This window comes from Streptopelia decaocto (genome assembly GCF_964273445.1).
Source record: "Streptopelia decaocto genome assembly, chromosome: 1".
Classification (NCBI taxonomy): Eukaryota; Metazoa; Chordata; class Aves; order Columbiformes; family Columbidae; genus Streptopelia; species Streptopelia decaocto.
The window spans coordinates 15,977,401-15,992,979 of record NC_138663.1 but is presented as its reverse complement, the minus strand read 5'-3'; the positions used below and the strand labels follow the sequence as shown (position 1 = coordinate 15,992,979).

The 15,579-nt window shown below is 42.3% G+C and overlaps 2 protein-coding genes across 6 annotated transcripts in view; one reads left to right on the top strand and one right to left on the bottom strand.

The window, feature by feature from the left end:
- Nucleotides 1-1,107: 1,107 nt before the first annotated feature.
- DUS4L (dihydrouridine synthase 4 like) lies at nucleotides 1,108-15,016 on the bottom strand. 5 transcript variants are annotated; one of them, XM_082076144.1, is made up of 8 exons: nucleotides 14,897-15,016; nucleotides 13,973-14,107; nucleotides 13,623-13,744; nucleotides 8,929-9,072; nucleotides 6,631-6,748; nucleotides 5,058-5,180; nucleotides 3,895-4,121; nucleotides 1,108-2,483 (listed from the first exon to the last, which is right to left on the bottom strand). In XM_082076144.1, the coding sequence occupies exons 2-8, from the start codon at nucleotides 14,080-14,082 to the stop codon at nucleotides 2,236-2,238; spliced, it is 1,092 nt and encodes a 363-aa protein (XP_081932270.1). In that variant the 5' UTR covers nucleotides 14,083-14,107; nucleotides 14,897-15,016; the 3' UTR covers nucleotides 1,108-2,235. The 5 variants fall into 5 exon arrangements, with proteins under 5 accessions (XP_081932270.1, XP_081932271.1, XP_081932272.1 ...); XM_082076145.1 differs by having other exon boundaries at nucleotides 14,894-14,931; XM_082076146.1 differs by lacking the exon at nucleotides 14,897-15,016 and adding an exon at nucleotides 14,543-14,860.
- COG5 (component of oligomeric golgi complex 5) overlaps nucleotides 14,906-15,579 on the top strand; it is a 189,038-nt gene continuing 188,364 nt past the window's right edge. The window contains exon 1 of the mRNA XM_082076141.1: nucleotides 14,906-15,081. Coding sequence (XP_081932267.1) covers nucleotides 15,018-15,081 — 64 coding nt within the window. The 5' untranslated portion in view covers nucleotides 14,906-15,017. The remainder of the gene's footprint in view (nucleotides 15,082-15,579) is intronic.

Sequence of the window (15,579 nt, the reverse complement as noted above, 5' to 3'; positions counted from 1 at the left end):
CTCAAAAAAGGATGATGAACTTCTGTTGACTTTTATGATGCATAATTGGCCAGATCAAGCACTCCTTAACTGCGAGTGATATTAACAGCAACCTAGGTCTTATACTTCAGGCAGAAATCTCTGATTGATCTCACACAGGCACAACAACTGTTGCCTTCAAAATCACCAAGTATTCAGTTCCTAAATAGGTCAAGGTATTTAAAGTCCTCAAAAATTCAGTTTCCCCACTATTACACACAAAATAAAAGCCAAATCCAAACACCTTACATTTATGTTATTTGATTATAATAAATAACTTTTTCTGTTCTGCTGCTTGTGGCCAATGGGACACTTCACAGCAAGTAACGGTTGCTTGCCAAACAATAAAAATCTTAAGAAAATGCTAATACAGGGCTTGGTTAATACTTTCAAGAAACCCTTTCTTCTACAACTCAGTTGTATAGTTTTACTTTTCAGTTTTGATGCAGAGGGCTGTAGGCATTTCCAGAACTGAGGAGAACTGAGCACTGCTGGATGAACTTGAGACAGGAAATTCAGCAGTACAAAACACAATGTCATGCAGTTGGGAAATAAGAACTTTTGCTGTAAAACTGGGAGTTCATAAATTACATGATGAATATTAGCTGAGGAAAAGCAAAGTATTAACTGCAGAAGACATTGCTGGGGTTTTACCTGAAATGCCATACATAATTGTGCTCATTCAATGTGAAGAAAACATTACAATCAAGAAGAACGAAGGAATGGAGAACCTACCACACCAAAAAAGGCTGTAGAGATTGTGTCAATTAGTCTAGGACAGCAAAGCATGTCTGTAGTTTTCCATTTGTTAACACATCAGGAAGGTGACCACATCAGAAGAGCTACATAACTTCAGTGTCTTAAATAGTGACCTGGACTTGATGGTTGTGTCTTTCAAACTTTTGTTCATGTGCCTAAATTGGAACATATTAGCTATAAAAAATCATCAAGTCTTTTACACCATTGCATTAAAAGAATTGTGAGAATGTAGATAGTTGAATGATTAAAAGATTTGGGGAGTAGCATCAAAAGCAACCATCCCTCCCCCAGGTTGTTACAGTTTATAGTGTAATAAAAAAAAAATTACAGTTGCATACAAACCCAAGTAATTTATTTAGAAAATTTAGAACTGTTTACTTGTATATTCACAGAAGTATCAGAGTCAGAAAACTAAGCAATTTCTGGTATGAATTTATGTGTAAACATTTAAAGAAAACAAACTATTTGATTACAAATAATTGTACTGCACAGATTTGTGAAATTTCCCTTGCAGAACAAATGCAGCTGGTCTGTAATGTTATTATCTTGTTCTAATTTTCACGATTTCCCTCCTATACAAAGATTCTAAGCCAAGTGGCTGTCATGCTTTGATAAGCAACATGCCAGCAGGCAGAAAGGACTGTAAGAGCCCCACTGAGAGAATCTGTTAGCTTTTCTTTGACCTATAAAGTTCTGTTTTGGTATATGACAGGGATTTAGTCTTTTATATAATTATTATACAGTAGATAAACAAAACTGAATTTAGTTAGGTTGAACTTTCAAGTCTTTTAATTTAGATTCAGTTGTTTGTACTTACTTTAAACTATCTCTTCATTTTACTCTTTCCTTCTTTCTGTCATTTATCTGTTCTAGGCTTCTTTCACTATATGAAGTGTGGAATTTTTCTGAGTCGTAAGCAAGTTTAGAAAGTTTAAAACTGCAAAAGAAACATTTAATTTTAAAGAGGATACTATGCTGGGCCTCAAGGCCTCGCAGTCTTTAAACCTGAAAAATGTACTCAAAGGTACAGCTTATGTCAGTTAAGGCAAAAATGCCTATAATTGCTCCCTTCATATTCTTTTGGTCTCAAATTCTTGGTGTTATTTATGAGTAGCTGTTCTGAATTTAGGAGGTTTCACATAAGAAAGGCCCTAGTTTTGCAAAAACATTGCTGCGAGCAATTGTCTGGTGAAAAAAAATTACTGGAATCTTACAATAATCCTCTGTGTAGTAGTGCATTTTAAATAGAACACAACATTTGTGCAATCTGGAATATTTTCTGGAGTGAAAAATGCTGACATAAAAATACTAAAGTATTATCCTGATCAGAATGTTATGCTGTGCTGAAAATATGCAATATATGAGTATGACTTATAAGTAGGAACCCAATTAAAACTTCAACAATGTGTTGACAATTGCAAAATACAAGTTTACATAGAACTAAAATACTTTCAGTTATCACACGCCATAATGGTCGTTCAGATAATCTAGTACTGCTGAGGTACTTGATAAAGCATTAAAAACTTTTTTCTCTTGTTTTGAAGTTATGCGTTCCATCATGTACATCAAGTGGTGGTGAAAACATGTAAAAGGAGTTCCATGCTCAAGAGCAATGTCAACCCAGTCCTGGATGCACTCCAAAGGTGTATCTTCGTATCCTGCAAACATCGCCGGATTTGCTAAGAGTCCTCGAGCCACCATTATACCTTCAAATTGGAAATGAAAGCAGTAAGTTACATTATAGTTTAAATGTTACATTAGATCTTCCTGTAGATTTTGTATAACACCCCGCACGACAACTACCCAAAGCTTACAGACAAGCAATGGGAGAACAGGGATGATCATTATAGCTGTATCAGAGAAATCTGTTTAACGATCCAAACTTCAGAGTACTACAATACCTGTCAACGCATTCCACTTGATGACATATCCTGCCAGAAATTTTGAAATGAAATGCAGGACACAGAAGCTTTTCTTCCCTACTTCTGAAACCACAATTCAATACTATTTTGTTTTTATTTGCTACACACATGTAAGCCTGCCTTTTTAACATACAATTATGATGGAAAGACACAAGGGTAGTAATATGCTAAATTTAGTTATTTTTAGTGCAACTCAGCTGATTCACTGACATAGAATCCTTCCTCCAGTAAGAGCTCAATGTCCCAGTTATATAAATCTCAGGGTTCTTGATCTGCAGTAAATCTTTCTGAAGTGTATTTACAACTATAATTCCAAATTCTCAGACAAACCCATAGAAATTCTATTGTAATTTTTCTGTAATTAAGAGATTCTGTTTTCCTGCACTGTCAACACATAATCTATCACATTTAGTCTCCTCTTCAACTAGTTTTTATTGCTGCCATTAAATATCAATAGTGTCAAAAGAGACCCACCACATGAACGTTTCCACGTAACACTAGCTACTGTTCTGTGTCGTGTTATTCTCTAGCTGTGAGATCCAAAGTGTATAGATACAGATCACCTCTTCAAAACATTTACTGAATTTCCATATTGTCTCGAAACCATAAACAGTTGCAGGAATCTATTCTGCCTAAATAACTTCAGGGCAATCCTTTACTCCAAAATTCTACCACTGAAGTGTATGATGACATAAATACATACAGATATGGGAGTGCAAACACTCACCGTGTCCTTGAAGCTAACCATCTTAACTGCTAAGGATTTGGCTTAGAAATATTTCCTTTTTCCGCCATATTCTAGCTGTAAGAAATCTGCTCCGTGTGCAGGAAGTAGAGATTTCCAAGTGGAAGTTTACAGCTCTTTAAAAGATGATCAGCTCCATAAAGTGATGGAATGAATATTTGAAGTGAACTGAACTCCACTACTGAGTGATGAGACAGCATAATTAAGCAAAGAGCTTTTGTAATTTGCCTTAGAAATCATTATTTGTGGCTTTGAATAACAGTGCTCTAGTGCTCTGATGATTACAAGTGATTCTGTTTATGAGAATCCAAAGTCATCTAAAATATCCTCTTTCATTTGTCTCCTCAAAGAGCGAAAAGCACTCAAATCATGTCCTACTTACAGCCAAAATAAATACGTTGAAATCTGATTTGTAAGTTTACTTAGAAAATAGAATATGTATAATCTTACCATCTGCTCCTGTCAAGTGATGAACATTTTCAGCATCTTTTAAAGTTTTAATGTCTCCATTAGCCACAACAGGTATGGACATGCTTTGTTTAATTATTTTAATTGCATCATAATGTACAGGCTGATGTCTTTCTTGTACACTTCTCCCATGTACTGTAATCCATGAAACTCCAGTTGCTTCGGCTTTTTGACAAAGGTCAACTGTTCTTTTTAAGTCCTCATGGATCCTAAAATTCCAAGGAATGAAAACATTAGATAATAAGTTACCTGAACTGTACAAAAAGCCCCACCCCTAAGGAGGAGTTACCACAGGTTTGTATAACAGTATAAATAAAGAAAATACTACTGTTGGAAGATATAGAGGGTTTTTTTGTTTAATAAAGACATATGAGTTTAATGTATTGAAACCACTATTTAATTTAGCACTTCCTAATTAAATTGCATCTCTGAAATACACATGGTAAAATGTATAGACATTAAGCAAAGGGCGCCCAAAAGATTCTATAAAATAAACTTCATTATTTTTGCGTATTTTATGAAAAAAAATCCTATTTATACTAGTTCCCCTTTCCTGAAGGACTGCAAACTGAGCTGAAATTTAACTGACAGATATGCAAAAGCCACATGGGATGTGTGGAGAAATAGCTGGTGAAGCAGTTTACAGAAGTTTCGGAAGTGATGAAGGGAAGCAGGATGTGTTCCTTACAGCAGCTGTGAGGACCAGTTCCCAGTTTTGTTACTCTTCCCTTTATAGCCAACGGCAACCGTGGCCTCCAACAGCTCACAAAGTAAATCCTTGTGACAGTACAGATCATGCATTGCTTTTCTTGTATGGAACCCTAGACCTTTTAGCTTGTGCTTTCATGTTGTTTGGATTGCAAGAAAACTCCAGCATCCAGTAGGTTATCTAGGTAAGCCATCAAAGGCTGTGCTGGTTGTACTATCTAAGCCTGGGATTGCTTGCCCCAGATATTCTTCCACCATCTGGGGTCAAAAAATCTCAGCAGTCTTCACACATAAGAAAATAATTATAATGTGTAATAATAGAATTTGATATATTAAAGTATAGTGTAACTATTACACTAATATGTTTCTTTAAAAAAAAGTTAAAAGGATTCTTCCATGTACCACGAAGTAGTAAGAAGCACTTAAGTTAGACCTACCTTATTTTAATAGATACTGAAAATCCAGGGTTGTCAATCTGATTCCGTACATGTCTCACCATATCTCGAATGAGCTCTGGTTTATTTATTAAGCAAGCACCATAACCTTCTGACATTGCCCATCTTTAAAAGAAAAAGAACATTTGTTCTCTACATTTGAAAAAATGCAAACCTATTTCAGTCAAATAGATCAGTTTCTTTCCTTAGGACCTTTAGAATGTGTGGCTGAGTAAACAGAGATAGTACTGGCTGTTTGACACCAGCTTTTAGATCCCCATTGAATCTCCATTGTGCTGTTAGAACTTTGGACAAGTTACTAATCTTTTCCAGTTCAATTTTCTGTCCACAAAATGGAGTCACAAGATAAATTAGCATTTAATCAATGATGGTTTAGATCATATATAAAATAGTTCGATGTTTCCTTTTCCATTGGATCATGGATTTCTTCTAAACAGAAAATTACTTTGGATTGAAAAGGAAGATTTTTGGAGTGCAAGTAAGGATATTATTTCAGTAATATTCTGTTTTCCCTCAACTGCAAAAAACTTTATTTTGATTGGCAGGAATAATCTTTGCTTCGCTTTAGCAGCAGCAGCAGTTTTTTTCTTAAACATTTTTTCTAATAAAGGCAGATTAAGTGCACAAAGTTATGTTATTTTGAAACCAGCACACACAGGAAACAAAGGATTCAAAAGTCAGGATATATTTTTTGCCTAAAAGGAAGTTACAGTGTGGCATACTTAACTGTAGTTAGCTTAGAAAAAAATACAAATTTCCATTCTGAAGTCTGAGATCTCTCCAGAAAAGTTTTCTCAAATACTATAATTTTAATATTATAATTTTAAGTCAAGACAACCTAATTAGAATAGACAAATTAAGTATTTTCTTTTGCTTTCCTACATTTATCTTTGAGGTCTTCACTTAGAAAAAGACTGCCTGACAAGCATGTAAGAAATAGTTCTCAACTGAATGAGTTCGCAAGAATTTTCATTTATGCATTACTACTTTGTTTCACTATCAAGACAAAATCTTAATCAATTTAAGTGAAAAGTAGATCACTAAGTCACTGTACTTATAAACCTAATAAAAGATGGAAGAAATTATTTTCAGCACTTCCAGAATTATATAATCTGTATAATTATATTTTAGAGACTATCCTTCATTTGCAGAAGTCTGAGACATCAGGGATTTGCCTCGTTATTATGGGAATTGCCACATCATTTTTCAAAACACTCTCCAAATTATTTGCAGCAAGCTCTTTTTGGTAATGCATATTTAACAGCTGTTGAGAAGGGATGGACATTTTCCTTCTGAGCCAACACTCAATATCTCAGAAATGTAAAAAGGCAAGCTGGCAAATACACCTGGTTTTCCCAGTCTCACCGTGGTGACAGGCATCTCAGAACATTCAGAACAGTGCCTTGCCACAGAGACATTCCTGACAGGTTAAAAAGCTGTTTCTCCGTCAAAGTCTATTTTTAAGTTAAGACAGAAGTTACTATGAAAATGAAGACCAGCATTCTTTATTCTCAAATGATTTCATCATATTTATCCAGCTTTTTCAAAACTTTACCTTTGAGGACAGCCACAGTTCAGGTCTATTCCATCTGCAAAAGGACAGACGATACGGGCAGCATCACACAAAACCTGTGCTTCTTTAGCAGCAAACTGAACAATCAATGGACGATCACCTACTCCAAAGAAAAGATATTTAGAGATTAAAAAAACCCAAACCAAACAAACAAAGTAAAAAGAAGAAATTCTAAATGTTTAATGTTTTCATTTATTGAAAAGCTGTCTGGCGACGCTCCTGGGCAACTGGCTCTAGATGACCCCGCTTGAGCATGGGCGCTGGATAACATGACCTACAGAGGTCCTTCCAAATTCAACTTTTTTTGTGATCCTATGAGCCCCAGTTTACAAATAAATAGAGGTAGCTGACCAGTGGTTACTAAATGAGTGTGTCTATTGAGATAGGTGGGAATTCAGACAAACACGTGGCCTAGATGGCTACTGCTGGCTCAACTTATACTTCTTCTGATTGAAACTGGTTAGATGCTTATCTTTCACAAAGATGATGCGTCTTTGCTGCGCTGAGAGAGCTGTCTGTCTTGCCAGGTGGGAAACTTGCTGTTGTGGTGTAACCTGAGCCAGCAACTCAGCACCACACAGCTGCTTGCTCACTCCTCACCCCATGGGATGCGGGAGAGAATCAGAAAAGTGCGAAAACTTGTGGGCTGACATAAAGACAGTTTAACAGGTAAAGCCACGGACGCAAGCAAAGCAAAACTAAGAATTCATTCACTGCTTCCCATGGGCAGGCAGGTGTTCAGCCATCCCCAAGACAGCAGGGCTCCATTACATGTAATGGTTACTTGGGAAGACAAACGTCATCACTCTTGCCCTTCCTTCTTCTTCCCTCCAAATATATAATGAGCATGGCATCTTATGGTATGGAGTATCCCTTTGGCCAGTTTAGGTCAGTTGTCCTGCCTGTGCCCCCTCCCAGCTTCTTGTGCACCTGCAGCTTTCTAAATGAAAAGTGCTTGACTTGTGTCATATACTGATAAGGATAATGGCTGAAACATTGTGGCAAAACCAGTTCATCCAGCCACAGGAGATGATATATTCAGTATAAGGTAAATTAGGTGAATTGCGATTTACATATCAAAGACAAGCCACAGACCAGGCTGGCTGGTCAATACAGGAGGTGGGGGATACCTGCGGGAGGGCACATAGCTCCACCTTCTGATACGCCCAGCATGGCACAAAGAGAAAAGCTGAGACCCTTCAACATGGCTGGAGACTTGTCAATCTTTCACAATCACCCCTTCCCCCCAGACTTTTCTCTCTTTCACAATAACACCTCCAGAAAAGACCAGAAGTTACACAAGCAGGCAACCCAGAGGGCTATAAAGGCCCACCTTGTACAAGCACTGGTGGCACCCACCCACCATCCTGAGGACCACTCTGCCCATCAGTCTCACCACATGAACTGAACAAGACACCAGAGGACGCCGCACATTGCTGGACCCGAGACTGCGAACTCCATCACACATAAAGCAGAGCCATAAGGATGGTGAAATCTCTCTCTTTTCTTTCTTTCCGATACTTCTACCTTTTTTGCTTTCCCTTTTGTAAGTAACATAGTAACATGAGATTTACAACCCTGCATATGCCGCAAAATTTTTATGTTTACCAATCAAATCTACAATAACGTAAATCCTTCTGTCATGAAATCAAATACCATTTGGGCCAAGGTGCAAAATAAAAGCCTTTTGTTTGTGGACCTTAAGTACTGTGTGTACTGTTTTCCAAACGAGGGGGGACCCACAAACCTGAGTCACTTCTCCCCTCATACCGGATGGTGGGATGTGACAACTTGGTATAAACATTGCTTGGCAACAACCAAAACATCAGTGTATTATCAAGATTCTTCTCATACTAAATCCAGAACACAGCACTATACCAGCTACTAGGAAGAAAATTAACCCTACCCCAGCTGAAACCAGTACACTTGTTTACAGAACCAACCCTTCAGAAAGGAGCTAAAAACCCCAAAAGCTTTGCCCTTCCTTATCCCAATCCATCTTTTCCCCCCTCCTGTGCCAACATGGCTGCTTTTTATCCACAGTGTGATATGCAGAGCTGGAATGAGAACACACAGACCCAGGCAGCTTTAGCAGCTTTGTCTCAAGTGGGAAACCAAAGTGTCAGTGCTCCTCAATTTGGGTCTGCTGAACTACTTGTGGTTTACTAAGCCCCTGCAGAGAGCCAGATGGTCATTTGGAACACGCTCTCCTCTTTTACAGCTACTGCATTACATTAAAGGCATCTAAAAATATCTCAAACAGTCTTAGCACTCACTTACCGTATAAACAATTGCTGCAGTCAAGAGAAAGCGGGATATCTGAGCCCTGATGGAAAGAGATGATCCAGCAAATGTATAAAGCAAGTGCACAAAGCAAGTGCACTTCTGGTACTGAAAAGACCACAAGTGCTTCTGAAGATTTTTCTGTTTTAGTGAAAAAGAAGTAGTTCTTGAAGTAGTGGAGCTTAAGTCAGAAAGGGCAGCAGTACCCTCTCAATCAAGCTGAAACACTTCTAGAAGTTACCTAAAAATCCAGCAAGCAAAAAACAATCCCTTGCATATTTTCAAACCAGCGTCCATTTAATACAGAGCTCCAGCTGAAGAGATTTATATTGTTACAGCTAATATTTTGGAATAATCCCACACTCCCATTTTTTTGGTTGAGGATTAGGTAATAAAAATACCAAGTCTAGCCATATTAATTTTTTAGCAGCAGCCACAAAGAACAGCTACCTCTGCTTGAGAAATACGCAACAAAGAAACATCAATGCTGAAGAAAATGGAAAACAGAAATTGCAATTGTAGATTCCAAACCTACTCCAGCAATAAGAATACAAAATCCCAAACAGCCAGGAAGTTAAACAGAAAAACACAGTAAAATTTCACAACCTGTTGTGGAGCTACTTGTTAAAATCATAAAAGCTAACAATATAAATACTATAATCTTGGCAAAGCTGTCTGAGGCAGAATGTTTTAGAGGCCTATAGAATTAAGGCCACCATGAAAGAAGTGAATAGTGATAAGATGTTTGAAACACTAGAACATTTCATTTTGCACCCCTTGTTATCAGGCAGCAAAGCTACAGCATAAAGGAGAATTTCCTCTTTCCCTGCCCCTGCACCCCCCCAGAATACACTACATATCTGAAGTGTGGAACTTCAATGCCACAGGCTGTTGAGTAGATTGGAAATATAAGTAAATTCAAAGGGGGAAAACTAGTGGCTCTGTGGAGCTTTGAGCCATCCATATTGTTACTTATGTTCTTATTTATTTTTACACATAAAGAATTATTCATGCTTTTAAAAGTTGAATTCCACTAATAAGAGAGTCTACCTGTGTTGCCCAATGTGACTTCTCTCTGGAATTGCTCTGCTCTATTTGAATAATGCACAACAGTAAACAGCCAGTGCCAAAATAACAATATGTACTTCCCCTGCTATTATATATACACTTATGAAACCACCAATTCAGTGGTCTGAATAGATTAAATAATCACATTTCATAGATCCTGCATGCTGATCTTACTAGCACGTTAGCAGCGCTCTCTTCATTCCTGCGGTTGTGGCCTATGCTTGTGTGTTCCTTGTTACACTTTTCTTCTGCAGCCACTTCAGGCCAGCAGATCTGTACCATTATTGTCACATCTTCCCACATATTTCACATCACTTTTATCTTTTGCTTTACAGCCAGGGCTCTGTACAACACCTTATACTTCTTCCTTTTGTATGTGTTTTGGTTATGTTTCTGCACCATGCCCGAAGCCTTGCTTCTCCTCATCAACCCCGGCCATGCTTCAACCTTCAACCTTTGGAGACTGAGGGGTGACCTTATTAATGTTTACAAATATATAAAGGGTGAGTGCCAGGAGGATGGAGCCAGGCTCTTCTTGGTGACAACCAACGGTAGGACAAGGGGTAATGGGTTCAAACTGGAACACAAGAGGTTCCACTTAAATTTGAGAAGAAACTTATTCTCAGTGAAGGTGACAGAACACTGGAACAGGCTGCCCAGGGGGGTTGTGGAGTCTCCTCCTCTGGAGACATTCAAAACCCGCCTGGACACATTCCTGTGTAACCTCACTGTGTAAGTGTTCCTGCTCCAGCAGGGGGATTGGGCTAGATGATCTTTTGAGGTCCCTTCCAATCCATAACATTCTGTGATTCTGTGAACCTCCTGGTCTCTTCTTGCTCCTTTTTATCACCCTCTCAAAATCTCAAGGAGTCCACCAACAACCCCTCCCACTTTCTACTCCAGCTAATTTGAAACTGCTTCTTTTATCAGTCCTTGATTCCACTGTATCAATGTCTGGTCTATTAATCTTTTCATCTTTAGCAACCCCTTAGTTTTGTTAGAGACCAGAAAGTTTTTCCTGGTGAGTTAACTTTTAGTCTCTGAAAGACACAAGAAACAGCAATTGCTGGGAAAAGAATCTTCCTGCCATCCTGTACTGGCTCTGGCTGGGATGGAGTTAATTTTTAACTGTATTTGAAGTATATTTATAGCAACCTGTATGGTGCTGTGTTTTGGATTTTGTGACAAAACCAGTGTTGATAATGCACCAGTGCTTTGGCTATTGCTACACAGGACTTGCACAGTGACAAAACCTTTTCTCACTCTGTCTCCCCATCCCCAGCAAACAGATTGAGGTAGGCAAAAAACTGGGAGTGGACACGGCTGGGACAGCTGACCCCAACTGGCCCAGAGAATATTGCACACTGCACAACATGAAGTTCAGCAATAAAACTGGAGCAGCAAGGGATGAAGAAAGGGGGCTGGGACACAGAAATTGTGTTCCAGGGTGGCTGTCGCTTGCAGACTGGCTGGCCATTGGTCTGCTGGTGTGAGGTGGAAAGTGATTGCCTCCGTATCACTTGTTTTTTTTTTTTCTCCTTCTTTCTTCACTTATTAAGCTCTATTTATCTTGACCAAGCAAGTTTTTCTTGCCTTTGCTCTTCCTTTGCTTCTTCACTGCCGGAGGCTGTCCTGAGAAGCCCCATACCCCTGAGGCCCCAGAGGAAGTCAGGACAATGGAGGAGTTTGCCCCGGTTGATGAGGACTGGGTTAAGGACCAATTAAGCAATCTGGACATCCATAAATCCATGGCTCCTGATGGGATGCACCTGCGGGTGCTGAGGCAGCTGGCTGAAGTCATCGCTAGGCCACTCTCCATTATCTTTGCTAAGTTGTGGGAAATGGGAGAGGTGCCTGAGGACTGGAGGAAAGCAAATGTCACTCCAGTCTTCAAAAAGGGCAAGAAGGAGGACTTGGGTAACTGTAGACCAGTCAGCCTCACCTCCATCCCTGGAAAGGTGACGGAACAACTTATCCTTGGTGCCATCTCAAGGCATATCAAGGATAACAGGGTCATTAGGGGCAGTCATCATGGCTTTACCAAGGGGAAGTCACGCTTAACCAACCTCATAGCCTTTTATGAGGACATAACCAGGTGGATAGAGGATGGTAGAGCGGTGGATGTGGTCTATCTTGATTTCAGTAAAGCATGTGATACAGTCTCTCACAGCATCCTCACAGCTAAATTGAGGAAGTGTGGACTGGATGATTGGGTAGTGAGGTGGACTGTGAACTGGCTGAAGTAAAGAAGCCAGAGACTCGTGGTCAATGGGACAGTGTCAACTTGGAGGCCTGTATCTAGTGGAGTCCCTCAAGGGTCAGTACTGGGACCAGTACTATTCAATATATTCATCAATGACTTGGATGAGGGAATAGAGTGTACTATCAGAAAGTTTGCTGATGACACCAAGCTGGGAGGAGTGGCTGACACGCCAGAAGGCTGTGCTGCCATCCAGCGAGACCTGGACAGGCTGGAGAGTTGGGCGGGGAAAAATTTAATGAAATATAACAAAGGCAAGTGTAGAGTTTTGCATCGGGGCAGGAACAACCCCAGGTTCCAGTAAAAGTTGGGGAACGACCTGTTAGAGAGCAGTGTAGGGGAAAGGGACCTGGGGGTCCTGGTGGACAGCAGGATGACCATGAGCCAGCACTGTGCCCTTGTGGCCAGGAAGGCAAATGGCATCCTGGGGTGTATTAGAAAGGGGGTGGTTAGTAGGTCAAGAGAGGTTCTCCTTCCCCTCTACTCTGCCCTGGTGAGACCACACCTGGAATGTTGTGTCCAGTTCTGGGCCCCTCAGTTCCAGAAGGACAGGGAACTGCTGGAGAGAGTCCAGCGCAGAGCAACAAAGATGATGGAGTGGAACATCTCCCTTATGAGGAAAGGCTGAGGGAGCTGGGTCTCTTTAGCTTGGAGGAGACTGAGGGGTGACCTAATTAATGTTTATAAATAATGTAAAAGGTGAGTGTCACGAGGACGGAGCCAGGCTCTTCTCGGTGACAACCAATGATAGGACAAGGGGCAATGGGTACAAACTGGAACGCAAGAGGTTCCACTTAAATATGAGAAGAAACTTCTTCACAGCGAGGGTGACAGAGCACTGTAACAGGCTGCCCAGGAGGGTTGTGGAGTCTCCTACTTTGGAGACATTCAAAACCTGCCCAGACACATTCCTGTGTAACCTCATCTGGGTGTTCCTGCTCCGGCAGGGGGATTGGACCAGATGATCTTTTGAGGTCCCTTGCAACGCCTAACATTCTGTGATTCTGTGATTCCTATTCTCCCCCTGTGCTGCTGGGGGGCATGGAAGAGGAACAAGTGAACAGCTGTGTGGGTGCATAGCTACTGGCCAGCTATGTGTGATCAAACCACCACACATCTAAATCAGTTTGGAGGCCCCGATTTCATGTGGAGATAAGATTTTCCACTATTTCATTTAACACACTATCACTTGGGTGTGCTTACTCTCACTTAGAATGTTTCTATTGTTTTACAATCCATCAGATACGGTATACCAAAATTGTTAATGGATGTCAAGTCGTGTGACAGACTTCATTCACTTGGCCAATTTGGCTTATCACCACATAAAACATTCTGACAAGGCAATGATTTATTAAAAAAATACCTTTGTTTGTTGTGAATTCGCTGTCTCTGGCTTTTGCAGATCTCACAAAATCAGCTGCCACTATCATTGGTGTGTAACACAAATCACAACTGTACTTCCTAACCAAGGTTCTGAAAGCCAACCTGCAGACATATGAAAATTAAGAGGTAGATAGTAAAGAATTTTTTCTGATTAGCTATTCTAAAAAGCTGTTCTGATATGCAGTACTGTGGGGATGTCCAATTATAAGATAAAACATGTCCCACATCTATCTCTGTTTCAAATAACTGAAAAAGGTAATAATCTTTGTTTTTCCAGTCAAGATAAACTTCCTCAGACAAAAAAACCTGACATGGTTGACAGTTACTTACTTTGAATAGCGGACCATAGGGGCACATATTTTTACAACTTGCCCAGAATGAAACAAATCCATGGGATCCTTTACTTGGCATTGTTCAGTTTCTACGATGTCGCCAATCATGTATAATTGACAATCCTTTCAGCATCTGGAAAAACAAACAGTGTTTGCAGTATAAGGAATTCAGCTGTTTCTCATGGGTCACACAGCAAAGCATTAGAGCTTAAACTGGACTTCCTTTTCGGTAAAGCATCCTGCAAGAAGGTGAAGTGACCTTCAGAGGTCACCTAGTCCAACCCCCCTTCAATGAGCAGGGACATCTTCAACTAGATCAGGTTGCTCAGAGCCCCGTCCAGCCTGGCCTGGGATGTCTTCAGGGATGGGGCATCTACCACCCCTCTGGGCAACCTGGGCCAGTGTTTCAACACCCTCATTGTAAAAAATTCCTTCATTTCTAGTCTGAACCTCTCTTCTTCTAGGACATTACCCTCTGTCCTGTCGTAACAAGCCCTGCTAAAAAGTTTGTCCCTCCCTTGCACAGTGTCAGAACGCGCCTGTTGCCACCAGAAGCGCCGCGCTGCACCTGGTGACACCCGCGGTACCGCCGGTGTGTTTCATTTCTCTCAGCACGGCCCGCTCGGGCCGCCAGGCACGTCCCGGCTCCGAGTCCGGACCAGGCGCTCCGGGCAGCCCCTGCCCGCGGGCCTCACGGAGAAAGTTTTTCCTCATGTCCGGCGAGAACCGCCGCTGCCCTAGCCCAGGTCCGCTGCCTCCCGTCCTCCCGCTACAGGCCCAGCTCCCTCCGCCTCTCCCCGCACGGCGGGGGCTGCGGCCCGACCACCCCGGCGTGCGCTCGCTCTCGTTCGCCGGAGCTTTCCGGGTGCCGCCGCCCGCGCCGCCCGCGCCGCCCCGCCAGGCCCAGCCCCGCGCTCACCACGCGCGCTGCCGCTGCCGCCCGCCCGCCCGCTCGCGGGGCGGCCCCGTTCCGTCGCGCGCCTTCGCCATCATCGCCGCGCGCCGCCGCCCGGGAGTGACGCGCGGTCCCGGCACCTGCCAGCATGGAGGAGGCGGCGGGCGGCGGCGCGGCCCCGGCCCCGGCCCTCGCTGAGCTGCTGGCGGACGGTGAGGCGCGGCCGCTGGCGGCGGGGGCGCCGCGCGGGGTGGCTCGGCGGCGGCAGCGGGGGGAAGCAGCGCCTGGGTGCGCTCCCGCCGGCGGGACCGTGTCGGGGGTGCCGTCCCCGAGGAGACGGTCCTGCCTGAGGGCGGTGTTGGGCCGGGCGGGCAGAGCCGGGGGAGAGGCCGCGGTGCTCGGGACGGGGCGAGGATGGCGGGGAACCCCCGTGCTGTGAAGTGACGGAAAGTTTCGGCGGCGGGGGGGCCGGGGCTGCTGCCGGAGACCCCGCTGCGGCACAGGGACTGTCACAGCGCGGGTCCCTGACGGGCACAAAAAGTGCTCGGAGAGACGAGGGTGCTTGGTGACACCGATGTGTGCTGTCCGGAAACTCGGGTCTTGCTTGATCCAGAGTCATCGCTGCAGTATCATTCCTTAATTTAGTGTTTTTAAACCAATACCGTTATGAGAGCCCGGCATGATTTCATGGAGTGGTGTCTCATGCCGCT

What these genes read in the sequence shown, in the direction of transcription:
- DUS4L (XM_082076144.1), bottom strand. Translation starts at nt 14,082, where the DNA reads ATGATTGGCGACATCGTAGAAACTGAACAATGCCAAGTAAAGGATCCC. An exon ending in CCTATGGTCCGCTATTCAAA is followed by an intron (nt 13,745 to 13,972) that starts GTAAGTAACTGT and finishes ATATGTCTGCAG; the next exon opens with GTTGGCTTTCAGAACCTTGG. An exon ending in AACTGTGGCTGTCCTCAAAG is followed by an intron (nt 5,181 to 6,630) that starts GTAAAGTTTTGA and finishes TTTCTTTTAAAG; the next exon opens with ATGGGCAATGTCAGAAGGTT.